The sequence below is a fragment of the Arabidopsis thaliana genome, chromosome 3 (genome assembly GCF_000001735.4).
Source record: "Arabidopsis thaliana chromosome 3, partial sequence".
Lineage (NCBI taxonomy): Eukaryota > Viridiplantae > Streptophyta > Magnoliopsida > Brassicales > Brassicaceae > Arabidopsis > Arabidopsis thaliana.
In genome coordinates, this window is record NC_003074.8 from 27,772 (window position 1) to 42,914 (window position 15,143).

Sequence of the window (15,143 nt, forward strand, 5' to 3'; positions counted from 1 at the left end):
ATTACAAAAGAGAGAGATTAAAGATTTGCTTTCTTGTCTCTTTTGTCGTCCAAAGTTTAAGGAGGATTGTCGAATTGTCCGTGATTATCTCACTCTCTCGATTCGGTTCTCTTCTCTATTTTACAACAAAAACTATTTTCCTTCAATTTTTTGTTTTTTTTTCTCCTTTATTTTCGTTTCTCTATGGTCTAATGCGGGGATTGCCCTCCCTGCGTTGGACCCGTTTACCCGACCCGGGTCGATACTCACGCCGCCACCCGGAAACTCTCCTCTGACAATTAATTTATTATGGGTTGCTTCAACTCCAAGCATTCTTCTCCGGCGGGTCCTCCACGCCCTGTCCGCCGTCGCTTGGACACCAACGTCCACCGAAGTCATACCCAAGATCCCCATAACCGCCATGTTCTTCCCGGTCCACCATCTCACCGCCGTGTCGTCAACTCATCTCCGAAAAAACATCGCAACAATGACGACGATGCTCCAAAATCGAGGACGACTGGTGTTAGCCTAAGATCGGGATTGCCGCACAGCAATGTAGAGGCTGAGCAGGTGGCGGCTGGTTGGCCCTCCTGGCTCAGCTCTGCCGCTCCCGAGGCCGTTCATGGGTGGGTTCCATTACGCGCCGAGGACTTCGAGAAAAGAGAGAAGGTAAAATAATCCTATCCATAGAGGCATAGATTATTACATTTTCTTGCAAGACAAGAAACAACCCTATCAATGATTTCAACGAATAATTTTCTCTAAAAATCTTAGATCGGGCAAGGGACGTATAGCAACGTGTTCCGGGCTTGTGAGGTATCGACGGGACGAGTTATGGCTTTAAAGAAAATACGGATCCAAAATTTTGAAACAGAAAATATAAGATTCATTGCGAGAGAAATCATGATCTTGAGAAGATTAGATCATCCCAACATTATGAAACTCGAAGGGATCATCGCATCAAGGAATTCAAACAGCATGTACTTTGTGTTTGATTATATGGAACACGACCTCGAAGGCTTATGTTCATCTCCCGACATCAAATTCACCGAGGCACAGGCAAGAGAGAGACACGCACACACAAAACCCTAATCTCTTCTGCAAGTGACTCTGTTTCTTTCTTTACTCTGACAACCCTAATTTCGTTTCCAGATCAAATGTTACATGAAGCAACTGCTATGGGGAGTAGAACATTGTCATCTACGAGGGATTATGCACAGAGACATAAAAGCCGCAAACATTCTGGTGAATAACAAAGGAGTTTTAAAGCTAGCTGATTTTGGATTAGCCAACATTGTAACACCAAGAAACAAGAATCAGTTGACCAGTCGGGTCGTGACATTATGGTACCGTGCACCAGAACTTCTAATGGGTTCAACAAGTTATAGCGTATCGGTCGATCTTTGGAGTGTTGGTTGTGTCTTCGCCGAGATTCTTACCGGAAGACCACTTCTTAAAGGAAGAACAGAGGTGAGGAATTAGGGACCAAACCGATTCCGGAGAAAAGATTATGTTTCTGAATGTTTTGTTTTTGTGAAATTCTCTGTAGATTGAACAACTTCACAAGATTTATAAACTCTCTGGATCACCAGATGAAGAATTCTGGGAAAAGAACAAGCTTCATCCTCAAACTAAGATGTTTAGACCACAACATCAATATGAAGGTTGTTTGAGAGAAAGATTTGATGAGTTTCCGAAAACCGCGATTAATCTATTGGAGAATCTATTGTCTATTGATCCTGAGAAACGAGGAACTGCTTCTTCTGCTCTTATGTCAGAGGTGAAAAAACTTCCTAAACGAAACCCTAGCATGTACTCTAATCAAATAAGCTGAAACTCTTTTGTTTTCTCTGTGGTTTGTTGTTGTTCTTCAGTACTTTAACACACAGCCTTACGCTTGCGATCCATCGACATTACCTAAGTATCCTCCTAATAAAGAAATGGATGCTAAGTACCGCGAAGAACTTCAACGAAGGTATCAATGATTGCTAGCATGCGCATTGTATAAATATCATTGGTTGTATTTAATTAATTAAACTTTGTTATGCAGGAGAAGAGTTAGTATCAAGAAAAGAGATAACTTGGCAACAAAGAAATTGGGTAAATCTCGTAGGGCAACAGTCAAAGAGCCTACAAATCTCAACAGATTACCAACCCACCAGGTATTATGGTGTTTCATGTACCGGAATAAACCGATGAGTCTATTTCCCGGTTCGATATTTGTAATTTTTGTTCATTATTTCAGCAGGAAACAAAGAAGGAAGCCGAAACAGAAATTGTTGTCCAGACGCCGTCAGAGACGTCTCAGGCGACGACACGAAGCGAGTTTCCGTATAACAGTTTGTCTCAAACCACGGCACCAGCGAGCGGGTTCGCGTGGGCAGGGACAAAGAAGAGGAAAGAAAATGACGTAGCTTCAACGCTGACTTATATCCAGCCAGGATCTGCGAGCCACGTGAGTGGTATGAGCATGGCTTTTGCTAAGAACACTTTCGGGTTAACGATAAACGAAGACAAACCGTTTCTTAGGCCGCACGTTTCTCTGGACCCCTCTGATGTGTTGTTGTTCTCTGGCGTGAATCACAAGAAAACAGAAGAAGATATGGTAAGTCAAATTGAACCCGGTACCATCTAAACCGGCAGTTGGAATTCAATTTTAATTTTTGATAAAATCATGCAGGATTTGACGAATCTTGGGGCGAATCCGAAGATTTTTCAAACAAATGGGATGAATGAAATATTACGGAGGACTGAAAGTGATGTTAGAGTTGGTGTTCGAAGACCACCACGAATAGAGAGAGGTTAAAATTTGGGGAAAAAGCGAATTAAATTACCAGAATTTTTAGCCAAAGATATATATACATTTTTTACCTACCATCATGATTTGTAGTCCATATTTGTTTAATTTTTCATTTAAAAAAAAAAGCCCAAGTCAGTGTGAAATTATTCAATTTCAGGTTTACCAAAAGATAATTGTGTCTTTTTTTATTATTATTACAAATTTCCTTGTATTTTTGTGAGAGTTTATCTCACACTTGATGTGTTTTTTTTTTTTTTGCAGGAGAAGATTAACTGGTAGGTAAAACCACACGTTGGAAACTTTTGAAATTCTTTTTGGGCTTGTTTTTGAGTTTGTATAGTTTTTGGATCTTAGTTCGAAATAAACACATCAAGCTCATCCTAAATGTTCGTTTTTCAATGTCTTAATATTAGTAGGATGACAAAAACAAAAAACAACTATTTTTGAATTTGCTAATTTGTTTACACAAAAAATATAGTGTAATATTGACCCATCAAATAATACACGAAACAAAAACAACTACTTCTGAATTTGCTAATTTGTTTTCAATGAAACTAATTTAAACATCTTTCCTTCAATTTTTGTCAAAATGTCTTTCCCTTAACTTATTGATTTTAATCATAAGAAATATGGAGTAAACAAAAACAAAAATCAATCTTGGTGGCATGATGCACTACAAGTTATGTACAAAGTGTCTTTTTTTTACTCTTGCTCAGTCTTACATTTAAGTTAAAAGAGGTATTTGAGTAGAGCACGCATATAGAAATAGAAAGAAAGAGAAGAAGAAAAAAAGGGTTACGTTTTCTAAATAATTTCTTAGACGAATAAGAAAAAAAAAAAAAAAGGAATAAGTGGGGATTATTCTTGAAGAGGTCCGGTTTAGTATTCAGAGGACTCGGAGCTGAGCAAGAAAAGCAGCACACAGATCCAAGAACAAGAACTGAGGACCTTGTACTCTCTGCAAATCCAGTAGATACTTGTCGTCCCGAGTTTTATACAACTGTTTCACCATCAACAATAACAAACGTCATCAAGCCCAGAAAATATTGATTGATAGTTAGATTCATGAAGATTCACTCTAGTTCTAATTCAGTTACAAAAATGGCCATGGACACTAATACACAAAGCTTTCTTTCACTCGAAATCACACATCAGAAACAATGTCGTACGGGAAACCGATATGTATCATGAAGTGGAGAAGAGGATTTACCTGAATTTCAAACTTGACAACATTGGGCGACTTAACAGCTGCTTCGTTCTCTATTATGCTGGACTCGTCTCCAAAGTAGTTGTTATCGTGCATCGAGTTACTGAGCATACCATCTGCGCTGCTGTTAGGAACCCATCTGCACTTCATGTTGTAGTGCCCTATCTTCTTCCAACATACATTCAAATCTTGCAGGGCTTTCAGGACTTCCGTCATTATTTCACGGGGATGAGCCCGAGACTGTGCGATCAAATTGTTACAATATTAATCACATATATATCAAAAGCTGAAGTCTTTATACCATAAATACAGAAAATATCAAAACCTGAAGTCCAAGAGCCCATTTTCTCTCAACAGGGTATTGAGATCTCAAGCCAACTCCTTGATATTCCATCAGTCCTGGAAGCCGATGGCTAACAGGTGAAGCAACGCTTTCTGCTGGATGCATACGGGGAGTACCTTCCTGATTAAATCAAACAATGAAGCATTACGTCAAAGATCTTTTGCTAAAGTCGAAAAGGACAAAAAAGACTAACCATGGTCTCTTGAAACTCAGCCCCGAGATAACCACTAGAGGCACGGAAACGATTGTCCAGTATCAGATAGTACGTCACAGTGCCCTGGAAGACAGTCGGTAAGAATACAGTATTTAAGATCTTTTGATGGAATTTTTTTTAATCTTTGAAATGAAAGAAACAGCAAAAGAACAAGTGGGTGGGAAACACATACATCATTCTGGGTTCGGTTGCGGAGCGATTCGATGAGGTGGTTTCTGTCAAATCCCATATTGATAACTTCTTGGAGAATCTCCTCGTCAATCTACAAATGAAGACAGCGCTTTTACGCCTTTATCGAAAAATGGGAATAGAGATTTCTCTAATGAAAATAAGAGTAGATACGTTAGGCTTACCTTTTTTGCCTGTTGCACAGTATCTGGAGGAGGAACAGCTAAATACCTCGGAAGATGAGCTTGGAACCAAGGGTGTTGCCGGATCTCAGGGATGGTTACTCGTTTCATGGGGTCAACTACAAGCATCCGGGGGATCAAATCTCTAGCACCAGGAGATAAATGGCTAGGTAATGTGTATATCCCTCCCTATAGGACGAAAAGAGAAAAAAAAAAGGTTACAGTCGAAGGGTGATACGAAAAATAAAATAAAAAATTCAAGCATTAGTTCAAATAGACGAAAGAGGAGGAGTAATAGAATGTACCTTTATCTTCTTAAAAAGGTTGGGAATGTTTTCATCATCAAATGGAAGCGTCCCACAGAGAAGAGCGTAGAGTATCACACCACAGCTCCAGACATCTACTTCAGGGCCAGCATATAACTTGCCCGAAATTACCTGAAACAATTTATAGATCTCGACTATAACCTATCATTTGAAACAAGCCTAATTATAGTATTCCTCAGATACCTGAGGGCTGAAGCACTTACCTCTGGAGCGGCATAATTTGGACTTCCACAACTTGTCTTCAAAAAATGACCATCTCGCATTATGTTGCTCAGGCCAAAATCAGCAATCTTTACATTGCATTTAGAGTCCAAAAGCAAGTTTTCAGGCTTGAGGTCTCTGTGAACCACCATGTTTCGATGGCAGTATTCCACTCCTGATATTATCTACATCAAAGCCAAGTAGCTAATTCTTAACTCTCAAATATAATATAAAATCGAATGGTTGCTTGGAAAGTTACATGTTGATAAAATAAAATAAAAACATACCTGCTGAAAAAAGTTCCTCGCCTCATCCTCCTGCAATCTACCCTTCTCAACAATATAGTCAAATAGCTCACCAGAGTTCACATACTCCATGACAAGATAAATATCTGTGGGAGTCTCTATAACCTCATAGAGACGGATGATGTGAGGATGCATAAATAGTCTCAAGATTTTGATCTCTCTCCTCACTGCATCAAAGACCAAATAAGTTCAAAGGAAGGAAGACGAAAAAGAAGCTATATATTTATATATTCCAAGAGTACCGTGAAGTCACAACTAAGGTGGAATGGATACACAAAACAAAACTTGTACCTTTCTCCTCCATCTCCATGTTCTTGATTTTGCGACGATTGAGGATCTTGATAGCAACCTTATGTCCTGTCAATGCATGCTCAGCTATCTTCACCCTACCAAAGGAACCAATACCAAGAGTTCTCCCAAGCTTGTAATTTGGTAGAATCGATTCTACCCCACTTCTACTGCCTGTGCCTGATCCATCCATTCTCTACAAAAAAAGAGAGAGAGATATTAGATCTACTAGTACACAACACACAAAACAAACTGCAAAAGAGTAATAGGAACAAAAAGCAAGTAATTTTTACACTTTTGAAGATTCTGTGATCGATCGTTGAAGAAACTAAATTAAACTCATCTACTCGTTTGAACATGAGAATTTAGCGAGAATTAGGATCCCTTTTATTATCCAGAATAAACCAACCAACACTAAGAAGAGAGCTTAAAATAGCAATTTTCAGACTATCCCCAATTCGGAATATGAACCCTAATAATAATTCAATCGCAGAGGATTACTGGATCTCTCGTACCCGATTCAGAAATGACGATTTCAAGATCAATCCATTGATTTGCAAAAGGGCGAGAATTTTTTTTATTTCCGAAATAAGAAAATTGAGAGATATCGAAACTTACCAAAAATTAAAAAAGGCGGAGGAGAAAATTCGGAACCAAAAAATGCAGCAAAAAAAAGTCCCAAAATTTTCTGAGCTGAAAAAGTAAAATTGAGGAAGATCCAGAGATCAGCTTAAACCCAGAAATTATTGATAGATTCTTCCTCTCGCTTTCATTGCTCTCGCTCCTGTAGCCTATAAGGCGCAAGCAAGTATCAAAGACGAAATTATTTGATTTTTGGTTCCATAAACGGATCAATCTTTAACTAAATTACCCCCAGAGTTACGACTAATTACAATATATACCCCCATGCGGACGTGGCATCTAGTCATCATCTTTTTGCTAAATATTCTCTGTGGTAAAATTATTAACCACCGTTTTGTTTTGGCATCTTTCAAAAAGTTTGTACCGTCTTAAACCGGTTTAGAGAGATACATTGACATAAACTTTTTTTCTTTTTTACACAAGCCAAGTGTAAGCAAATGTACAAGACAAAAACCGCTTGATTCTCGGTTAAGACCCAATGTACAAGACAACCGGTTTAGTGTGTTCTTTCATGGATTGCACCAGGTATAGTAAACCAACAGCTTCAACATAAGCAAACTTCAATAGCTCAAGTAAAAAGGTGATCTCAAGGTGAGATATCTCTCGAGTCCTGTGATGCCGAAAGTGCAGGATCTCGGTAAGCAACAACGAGTTCCGAATAGAATTCAGACATGTTTTGCTCTCTCTCGTCTGCTTTATCTTTGTTTACCAGACACTGCAAAAGTAAAACATCCATCATCACCATATAAAGGTTTAGAGTAGATGCTGTAATGTAATAAAGGACTATGCATCATGTTCTGTTTGTTTTGTTTAGGTTAGGAATAAAAGATTATCTAGCCATATTTTTCTTCCATTGGATCAAAAATATGAGTAACTATTTCTCTAAAGCCTTTACCTGGGTAGGATAAGATTTGAAATTTGGTAAAAACCGTCTTTGGCAGTAAATGCTGAAAAGGACCGTGAGAACCGGAAGGGGAATTGTTAAAGAAGATGCCACTGGAAGCTCTTTAAGCCCGAATAATCCGACTGCAATAATGTGCATTAGTACCAAAGAGAAGATAGTATAGCTGTGAACTATTGGCCAAAACTTTCCACCAGTTTCATACTTGGCCGCATATACGTTTAGGAGCTGCAGCACAAAAAGGTGATGTTATTTCTATCAACAAGTTGCAATGGATTCATTAAGAAGAAAAAGAATTATGTGACGAGAAAATGGATTCTTGATGTAACGTTTATGTCATGACTGAAGCTCCAAAAAATACTTTCGGTTTAAAGATGCTATTCGAGAATTTAGAAAAGGGATCACATATAAAGAGAAGATAAAAGTGAGATTCCATATAACGAAAATATGTGTAGCTGATTCCTATATGATTTTATCAGAGATCAACAGAGAATTATACTTAGGAGTGAGATTGGTTCCGTTACCTGGTTGCGGTAGATGATATATCCAAGACAATAGTAGACCAACAAGAAAGGCAGTATCAATGGCGAAAGGAAGAAGTAAGTTATACCGAGGAGTCCAAAAAATAGAATCCTTGGGATTTCTTGGCAGAAAGGAGTTGAAGGAACCTCAAATTCTTTGTCATCTTCCTTGCCGAAAAGTTTCGTTATGAAACTCCAAAGAAGAGGAACCAAACGGAGGATCTCTGATGATAAACCAGTCCATCCAGAGGTCACAACATAAGATACAAAGAACGATGCCTACACCAAAGATTAAACAATAAACATGACTCGTGGTACGAAAAGGGAATTCCGGAAACCTCAATACTGAATTTTGTGTTCTTTACCTGTGCTGGCACAGCTGCAGCAAGCACACGAGGAATAGTCTTAGGTTCAAGGAACACATTAACACGATAAAGGGCAGATCCGGACAGTACATTTGCAAAGAAACTGTTCCATACAGTAAAGATTAGAAGCTTGATACATGCAGATTTCTCAATCTGGCTATGAGAAATGAATCCTTGCATTGAGGAAAGTAGAAGCATAATGGGTGGTACTATAAGAAGGAAAAGCTGGAAAATGAGACTCGGAAGATATCCCGTAATCACTTGACTCACGATTTTCCTGCAATCATAAGAAAAAAAAGAAGATTTTGTAATTGTTCAATTGAAACGAAGAACCATCTTTATCTAAATAGGGCTTTACTTACATATTTAATATTCCTTTTAGAAAAGGGAACCAAGTCTCCAACTGGTGAAGATTAGCAAGACCTTGAACCAATACAACGGGGACAATGTATAGGATCAAAAGAGCTACGAAAGCCACAAGCACCACTACATTGGAGATCCATCTTCTCACAAACGATGCAGTGAAAAATGGCCAATGAACATCTTCGGGCTCCGGGGCTGCCTCAGTTAGCCATTGTGTTGGATCTATTCCTTGCTGAATGTTTGTTGCTATTGCAGCACCATGTCTTGTCCTAAAGGAAACAAAAGCAGCTGGAACTTCCTAAAAGGGTTTGCCAAAAAAAAAGGAATGAATATGTTGAAGAATGCAAGTAGTCACAAAAAGACAAATTCTCACCTCTCCTGCTAATAAAGACTGTTTCAATCTCATGTCATCTTCTAACTTATCAAGCTTCTTTTGGTAATGGTCAACCACATCAACATTATTCCCAAACATCCCTAGAAACCCACCCCACCTAGACTTTTGGCGAGATATGCTTCCGGATTTTACTCGTGTAAGCTTCTTGTACAGCTTCTCAGCATCATTCTGCAAATATTAACAGATATATGAAATCCAGAAATATCAAAAGGTAAGGCCTTATAGAATCCTTAGTAGGTAGAAGCTTACCATGAGAACTTTCAACTTGTCTGTCCGATGAACAACTATATGAGAAAGATACGAGGAAGAATGATATTCCCTGAAAAAGTTTTCTACTGTCTCACTAATACTGTTCCCGGATACAAGAGGGACGCCACTGACCAGAACTGTAAATTCTTGTGGCTGAGGCTTGGATGAATAAAGATGAGCAATCCGCTTTGTTAAAATGTACTTGTGCTCCTGCAAAGATAGTCCAAACATTATTTTATGTTCCCATATAGGCGATATAAAGTAGAATGGATGGACAAAACAAAAGGCGTCTTACATAGTAAAGTAGAGAACAAACAACCGCCGTGAAGATGTATATTGCGCAAAAGTGGATCCACAGCCTGAAGCAAAACACATACAAGCATAAGAGATCGGTTACGGACAAGTAGAAATCGGGATACTGTTTAAGCATAGCTTCGAGTTCTTTACTTATTTGATCCATCGTTAACATTAGAGATACTGAAGTTATCCATAGACTTCTTTGGGAGGTCGAAAAACTCTTCAAACTCTGTTCCCATATAATTCACTGGAAGAAGTATGAAGATCCCAACCACAGATGCAAAGCTAAACACTCTTATGCTGCCAAACAAAAAAGCATTGAAGTTTCACAAAAAAAAAGTCAAACTTGAAGCAGATGCTCAATGAATCAATCAACCTGAAGACAAAGACACGAATGAAGACCAAAGCATCTAAGCCAAGATTGGAGAGGATTTCATCATTGGTAGGTTCCAATGCTCTTTTGACCCAACCAGCAGTAGGCAAAAGCCTCTCGAGGTTGAACTCATTTGACTGCTGAGACTTGCCATCTTTTTTAACAAGACGTGGACCGTATACAGTGACATTACTAGGCTGCTTTCTCAATATTGAATACAAAGTGAAGAAGAGAAAACAGAGGCCAAGATTGATTCCCACTGAAGTTAAAAGTGCTGACAGAAGCATAACTCCAAATTCACTTAGACCAAGAGAAGCCTGCCAAGAATCTGCAAAATTTGGGAGCAACACGAAGAAGATATCAGATATGTGTAAATTGACACACAAAAAGGAAAGGAATTTACAATTGAGAAGAACATGGAGAGTACTATGGTGGTAAGGAACTGATAAACCCAGAATCAATCTGCACAACGTTTTCTGATCTGGATCAAATAAAAAGCAAGAGACGAATTTTCCAAAATACATACCAGGAGAAAAGATGAATCAGTCGAGGCGGTGATCTTTTGGTTTGAGCTCTCTCGCCATACGTAATAAGTCCTCGATGCGACACGATACCATTTTTCTCGATTTTTCCATTCCTTAAAAATAACCATCTTTTTTTTCATTGGGATTCAAAAACAACGAATCGTAAAATGTTGCTTACTGTTGGGTCCGGATCCGGAACTTTGGGTTGATTACCCGCTGGACAACACATGGATTTGACAAGCAAAAGTTAGTCTTGTCTTAATGTCAATTTAAAATTTAAAAGCAAATAAAGAAGATAATAATACAATTACGTTTTGGGCTCTCGTCTTTATCAGTGGACTTATTAAAAAGGCCCATTAATCATTCTCTCAAGACATGGATTTTGCTGAGATCTACAAATCGAAATCGAAATCGAACTACGTATTGAAAGGAAAGAAAACAAAAAAAGACGAGGCATTTATGAATGCCTTATATGTTGTTGAAACAAAGAGAAGAAGAAGCAGAAGCTAGAGGGTCATGACCATTGTTCGAAGCCGTGACCTTGAGGTTCCAAGCACAAGGAGTTCTTACCACAAAGCAATGGCCACAATGGTCGTTCACATGGGACCAGTTATCTAATTTAACCTCTTTAAGACGCAAAACGAACTAAACAGAATTTATTATATAGCACAACAAACATCATAATAGTACACGATTATTTCGGAACGTAAATGTCGCGGAACAATAGTTCAAAGACATCATTATTACGGTGACTGAAAACAGCAAAGAGAGATAAATAAAGGACAAAGAAACGACAGCGTTTTTGTGTGATGTGTCATTTTCAGATGGCTTCGAGAGCTTGAAGAATGTCAGCTTTGACATCTTCAAAGTCTTCAACTCCAAAGCTGAAACGAACCAAGTTATCTTTGATTCCATACTTTAGTCTCTCCTCTTGCGGCAGATCCCTGAAATCAAAACCACCCATTAGAAATCGGAAATTTGTTCGATTTTGTCAAAGACGGAAGCATATGGAATCAAAGATAACTTTGTTCGATTTTGCCAAAGACATACCAGTAGGACATGATAGCAGGTTGGTCAACAATGCTTTCGCAGCCACCGAAGGATGGTGCAATGTAAGGAATCTTTAGAGAATCCACAAACTTGATTGTCGTTTCAATGTCTCCATCAATCTACCCAAGAAAGATAATCAAGGTGTTCAGGATCATACTTAAATGCTAATCTGGAGTAGATAGAGATTAGGTTGGTGATAGATCATATTACCTCGAAACTGACCACACCTCCAAAACCAGTCATTTGTCGCTTGGCGAGTTCATGTTCGGGATGACTTGGAAGGCCTGGATAGTACACATGACTCACCTGCAAATCAAAATTGCATCGATATTTACTCACATGACTCACCTGGATAGTGTCAGGATATTTACTCAAAAAAGAGATATTGCATACCTTAGGATGTGCCTCTAAAATTTCGGCCATTCTAAAAGCGGTCGAATTCTGTTGCTGTACACGAAGATGCAATGTCTTCATGCCTCGGATGATTAGGTACGCAGCGTTCTGTTAACAAACCTTTTATGAGAATTCATGAATTAACAGCATAATAAGAGGGATAAATGAGACAGTCAAGTAATTTACTGGGTTAAGTGTTCCTCCCAACACATGATGCAGATTGCGAATTTCTGAAACCAACTTCAGTGAACCACAGATGCATCCAGCAAGAACCTAAACCACCGAGAAACAATCTTTGTTAATAACTAAACAACCAGTGAGTGCTCTTTTGAGATGTTTTACAATATATGGAACATGTTTTACTCACATCATTGTGTCCTCCAATGTACTTTGTAGCAGAGTGCACGACAAGATCAGCACCAAGAGCAAGGGCTTTCTGATTCAGAGGTGTTGCAAAGGTGCCATCAATGCAAACCAGAGTTCCCCTCTTGTGGCATATTTTTGAAACTAGCTCAATGTCGACACATCTAAGGAATGGGTTTGTCGGGGACTCAGTGAAGAACAGAGATACCTGCCAGACAAGTCGGAATAAATTTGAGACACATACTCTCTTTCCAACTGTAAAAAGGACAATAATGTTACAGAACTGACCTTGAACTCATTCACTGCAGCTTCAAGCCCTGCGATATCAGCAGGATCAATCACAGTGACCTGGACATAAACATGATGTTAAACAATCAAGTTGAAAAACTGGAATTGGAAAAAGGAAGACAGTAATTAAAAAATTTAGATGCAATGGAAATCTTCTTACAGTGATCCCCAACTTGGGAAGAAAATTCTCCATGAAGATCCTAGTCTTCCTGTAGCAATCAGTAGTAGTGACAATGTGTCCACCAGCAGGAACCAATGCCAAAAGCATAACAGTGCTTGCACACATCCCAGATGCCATAACCAAAGTTGATTCAGCCCCTTCAAGTGCACTACAGCAATATATTAATCAAACAAATCCAAAAGCATCAACAACATAATCTTCAGGAAAGGCAAGTGCAATTATAAAACACATTATTAAAGATAAAATAATAATAACCTTATCTTATCTTCAAGTACCACAGTCGTAGGGTTACCATAACGACCATACTCGAAACTCACACTCCTTTTCTCCTACAATAATTCAATTTTTTGAAGATAAACAAAGTCAATAAAACTAGTAAGAGATTCTTTCAACCTAATAGGTGTTATTCTAATCCATAAAAGAAAGAGACTGAATCAATCAACGGACCTTGAAGTCAATAAGCTCAGCAGTTTTCTTGAAGAAGTAGGCAGATGTGTTGACTACAGGAGTAGTGATAGCATCCGTCACTATACCACGGCCTAATCTTTCACCTGTGTAAAACCTAATTTATCAATCTCCAACAACAAAATCAGATATGAAATGACTGAATCTGGTGGATCTAGGAGGTACCGGCATGAACAGTGAGGCTCCCATCGGAGCTCAAGAAAGAATGTTTGGAATCCGTCAGCTGTACACTACCTATCTTCTCCCTGATCCCCTCCTCGGCCACCACAACCTCCTCATCGACGCTTTTCAGCACGACGGGAGGCGCGGCAGCCACAGGGGCGGCGGCGGCGGACGAGGCTGCGGCTGCAGATGCGGCGGAAGAAACCGCAGATGCAGACGAGGTAGCAGCAGCCGCCGCCGCCGAAGGTAACGCGGAGGATGGGTTGTTGGACCACTTAGCCGCCACGATCTGTGCAACACCGATGTTGCTACAGTTTCTACGGGCTTTAATGCTCAGCTGACGGACGAAATTAGGAGGAAATCTTAAGATCCTGGAGGATAATCCAGCGTCCCCGGTGAATGAGGAAGAAATCCCGGCGGAGGCATGGACACGACGGCGAGATGATCCACCGACGGGAGAACCGACGAGATCTGGATCAGAACGGCATTGAAAGCCGGAGATTGAGGAGGAGGAGAAGATGGTAGGGCACTGGAATGATGAGACGGCCATTGTTGTTTCGTTTCTCAATGATTCTCTCGTTCTCTTCTCTCTCTTTTTGTTTGTGGTTTAGAGGTGCGTGAGGGCTTTCTCCATGGGCGGGTTTTTAAGAAGCCAAATTGCTTTGTCGTTTTGTTTTTAACCACTCTGGTTTACATTAACTTGACCAGACTAAACCATGCCTTTTCCTCTTACTATTATTTTTCTAATTTTCTACGTTACAAAAATAGAATACGTTTATTGCCAGATTTCTACTTACTTATCCAAACAATGAGTTGTTGTTGAGTTTTCAATCCAAGTTCCAACTACTCATTATTGTTAAACATTCAATTTCATGTTGAAAATTAAAATTTGTACTTACAGATTAATCACCTGAGATATTTTGAACGTACAGATTTTTTACATGAAATTTATTTTATTTTTAAAAAGAGAACACATCATAAATTTACCAAATGTGGTGTTTTTTTGTTTTTGACTATGACCTCTTTTTTTTTTTTTTTTTAAGGTCTGTAGTCTTCAAATAGAATCTAGGCAACTACAACTACTCACAATTTGTTAAAGTTGCAGCTAATTTATACATTTAAAGTCAAAAAAATAGTTGTGAGTTTGAGACCTTCTCTATTTAAAACTCAAATGTAGCATGAAAACGAACGATCAAAATGTACTAATTAAATAATTGTTTTTTTAATTAATGAATTCAGTGTAAAAAGAAATTTCTAACAACTGGACCCGAAATATAAAATAAGGTCCACTTGTGTGATAATGGTCTGGGTCCAAACTTCAAAGTCTTTAAATAAACACACCATCACACTTCAAAAAGCTTTGTATTGATTTGTGTGGTGATGGATACTTTGTAATTAATTATGTCATGTAAGAAAAGTGAAAAAAAAACACGGTAACTTTTTTACAGGGTCATAAAATTACGGGAAAAATAGAAATAAATACAAACCGAATTGTATTAAGGGCATCTCCATCAGTGAGATACTTTCTTAGTTTCTAAAAAATAAAAGATATAAGTATTTTAATAAATATTAGTTATATAATTAAATTTTAACAATAAA

The 15,143-nt window shown here is 38.6% G+C and overlaps 4 protein-coding genes across 11 annotated transcripts; 1 reads left to right on the top strand and 3 right to left on the bottom strand.

The window, feature by feature from the left end:
* The first annotated feature begins 154 nt into the window (after positions 1-154).
* AT3G01085 (Protein kinase superfamily protein) lies at positions 155-3,343 on the top strand. 3 transcript variants are annotated; one of them, NM_001337312.1, is made up of 9 exons: positions 165-648; positions 754-1,038; positions 1,132-1,449; positions 1,529-1,759; positions 1,854-1,954; positions 2,030-2,141; positions 2,228-2,584; positions 2,660-2,936; positions 3,041-3,343. In NM_001337312.1, exons 1-8 carry the CDS (start codon positions 289-291, stop codon positions 2,783-2,785), a joined length of 1,890 nt encoding a protein of 629 aa, NP_001325616.1. In that variant the 5' UTR covers positions 165-288; the 3' UTR covers positions 2,786-2,936; positions 3,041-3,343. The 3 variants fall into 3 exon arrangements, with proteins under 3 accessions (NP_683519.2, NP_001325616.1, NP_001325617.1); NM_001337313.1 differs by having other exon boundaries at positions 2,660-2,780; NM_148677.4 differs by lacking the exon at positions 3,041-3,343 and having other exon boundaries at positions 155-648; positions 2,660-2,947.
* A 30-nt stretch (positions 3,344-3,373) lies between these two features.
* On the bottom strand, positions 3,374-6,899 carry KIN10 (SNF1 kinase homolog 10). Of its 3 annotated transcripts, none has more exons than NM_001125074.2 (11): positions 6,529-6,680; positions 6,017-6,209; positions 5,708-5,892; positions 5,423-5,605; positions 5,199-5,330; positions 4,897-5,082; positions 4,716-4,805; positions 4,523-4,606; positions 4,312-4,449; positions 3,990-4,226; positions 3,374-3,779 (listed from the first exon to the last, which is right to left on the bottom strand). In NM_001125074.2, the coding sequence occupies exons 2-11, from the start codon at positions 6,204-6,206 to the stop codon at positions 3,666-3,668; spliced, it is 1,539 nt and encodes a 512-aa protein (NP_001118546.1). In that variant the 5' UTR covers positions 6,207-6,209; positions 6,529-6,680; the 3' UTR covers positions 3,374-3,665. The 3 variants fall into 3 exon arrangements, with proteins under 3 accessions (NP_001118546.1, NP_566130.1, NP_850488.1); NM_110974.5 differs by having other exon boundaries at positions 3,392-3,779; positions 6,632-6,899; NM_180157.1 differs by having other exon boundaries at positions 3,410-3,779; positions 6,307-6,716.
* HYP1 (hypothetical protein 1) lies at positions 6,887-10,889 on the bottom strand. Of its 4 annotated transcripts, none has more exons than NM_110975.5 (11): positions 10,645-10,889; positions 10,122-10,446; positions 9,896-10,045; positions 9,744-9,807; positions 9,449-9,658; positions 9,179-9,367; positions 8,805-9,103; positions 8,443-8,719; positions 8,081-8,356; positions 7,551-7,784; positions 6,887-7,370 (listed from the first exon to the last, which is right to left on the bottom strand). In NM_110975.5, exons 2-11 carry the CDS (start codon positions 10,403-10,405, stop codon positions 7,242-7,244), a joined length of 2,112 nt encoding a protein of 703 aa, NP_186759.2. In that variant the 5' UTR covers positions 10,406-10,446; positions 10,645-10,889; the 3' UTR covers positions 6,887-7,241. The 4 variants fall into 4 exon arrangements, with proteins under 4 accessions (NP_186759.2, NP_001030613.1, NP_001327194.1 ...); NM_001337315.1 differs by having other exon boundaries at positions 6,948-7,370; positions 10,546-10,864; NM_001035536.3 differs by having other exon boundaries at positions 7,551-8,356.
* A 98-nt stretch (positions 10,890-10,987) lies between these two features.
* MTO1 (Pyridoxal phosphate (PLP)-dependent transferases superfamily protein) lies at positions 10,988-14,388 on the bottom strand. The gene is made up of 11 exons (NM_110977.3): positions 13,548-14,388; positions 13,365-13,468; positions 13,173-13,246; positions 12,897-13,065; positions 12,737-12,796; positions 12,453-12,656; positions 12,272-12,358; positions 12,086-12,193; positions 11,903-11,998; positions 11,693-11,811; positions 10,988-11,586 (listed from the first exon to the last, which is right to left on the bottom strand). Exons 1-11 carry the CDS (start codon positions 14,092-14,094, stop codon positions 11,463-11,465), a joined length of 1,692 nt encoding a protein of 563 aa, NP_186761.1. The 5' UTR covers positions 14,095-14,388; the 3' UTR covers positions 10,988-11,462.
* Positions 14,389-15,143: the final 755 nt, after the last annotated feature.

Excerpts from the sequence above, each read along its gene's own strand:
- HYP1 (NM_001337315.1), bottom strand. The coding sequence starts at position 10,642 with ATGTATTTTGGAAAATTCGTCTCTTGCTTTTTATTTGATCCAGATCAG. Across the intron at positions 9,368-9,448 it reads ACAAGTTGAAAGTTCTCATG|AATGATGCTGAGAAGCTGTA; the intron begins GTAAGCTTCTAC and ends TAATATTTGCAG. Across the intron at positions 7,371-7,550 it reads TCAAATCTTATCCTACCCAG|TGTCTGGTAAACAAAGATAA; the intron begins GTAAAGGCTTTA and ends TTACTTTTGCAG.
- KIN10 (NM_180157.1), bottom strand. The coding sequence starts at position 6,372 with ATGTTCAAACGAGTAGATGAGTTTAATTTAGTTTCTTCAACGATCGAT. Across the intron at positions 6,210-6,306 it reads ATCACAGAATCTTCAAAAGT|AGAATGGATGGATCAGGCAC; the intron begins GTAAAAATTACT and ends CTTTTTTTGTAG. Across the intron at positions 5,083-5,198 it reads ACCTTTTTAAGAAGATAAAG|GGAGGGATATACACATTACC; the intron begins GTACATTCTATT and ends TTCGTCCTATAG.
- AT3G01085 (NM_001337313.1), top strand. The coding sequence starts at position 289 with ATGGGTTGCTTCAACTCCAAGCATTCTTCTCCGGCGGGTCCTCCACGC. Across the intron at positions 649-753 it reads ACTTCGAGAAAAGAGAGAAG|ATCGGGCAAGGGACGTATAG; the intron begins GTAAAATAATCC and ends TAAAAATCTTAG. Across the intron at positions 2,142-2,227 it reads ACAGATTACCAACCCACCAG|GAAACAAAGAAGGAAGCCGA; the intron begins GTATTATGGTGT and ends TTATTTCAGCAG.
- MTO1 (NM_110977.3), bottom strand. The coding sequence starts at position 14,094 with ATGGCCGTCTCATCATTCCAGTGCCCTACCATCTTCTCCTCCTCCTCA. Across the intron at positions 13,066-13,172 it reads GTACTTGAAGATAAGATAAG|TGCACTTGAAGGGGCTGAAT; the intron begins GTTATTATTATT and ends ATATTGCTGTAG. Across the intron at positions 11,999-12,085 it reads TTTTAGAGGCACATCCTAAG|GTGAGTCATGTGTACTATCC; the intron begins GTATGCAATATC and ends TTTGATTTGCAG.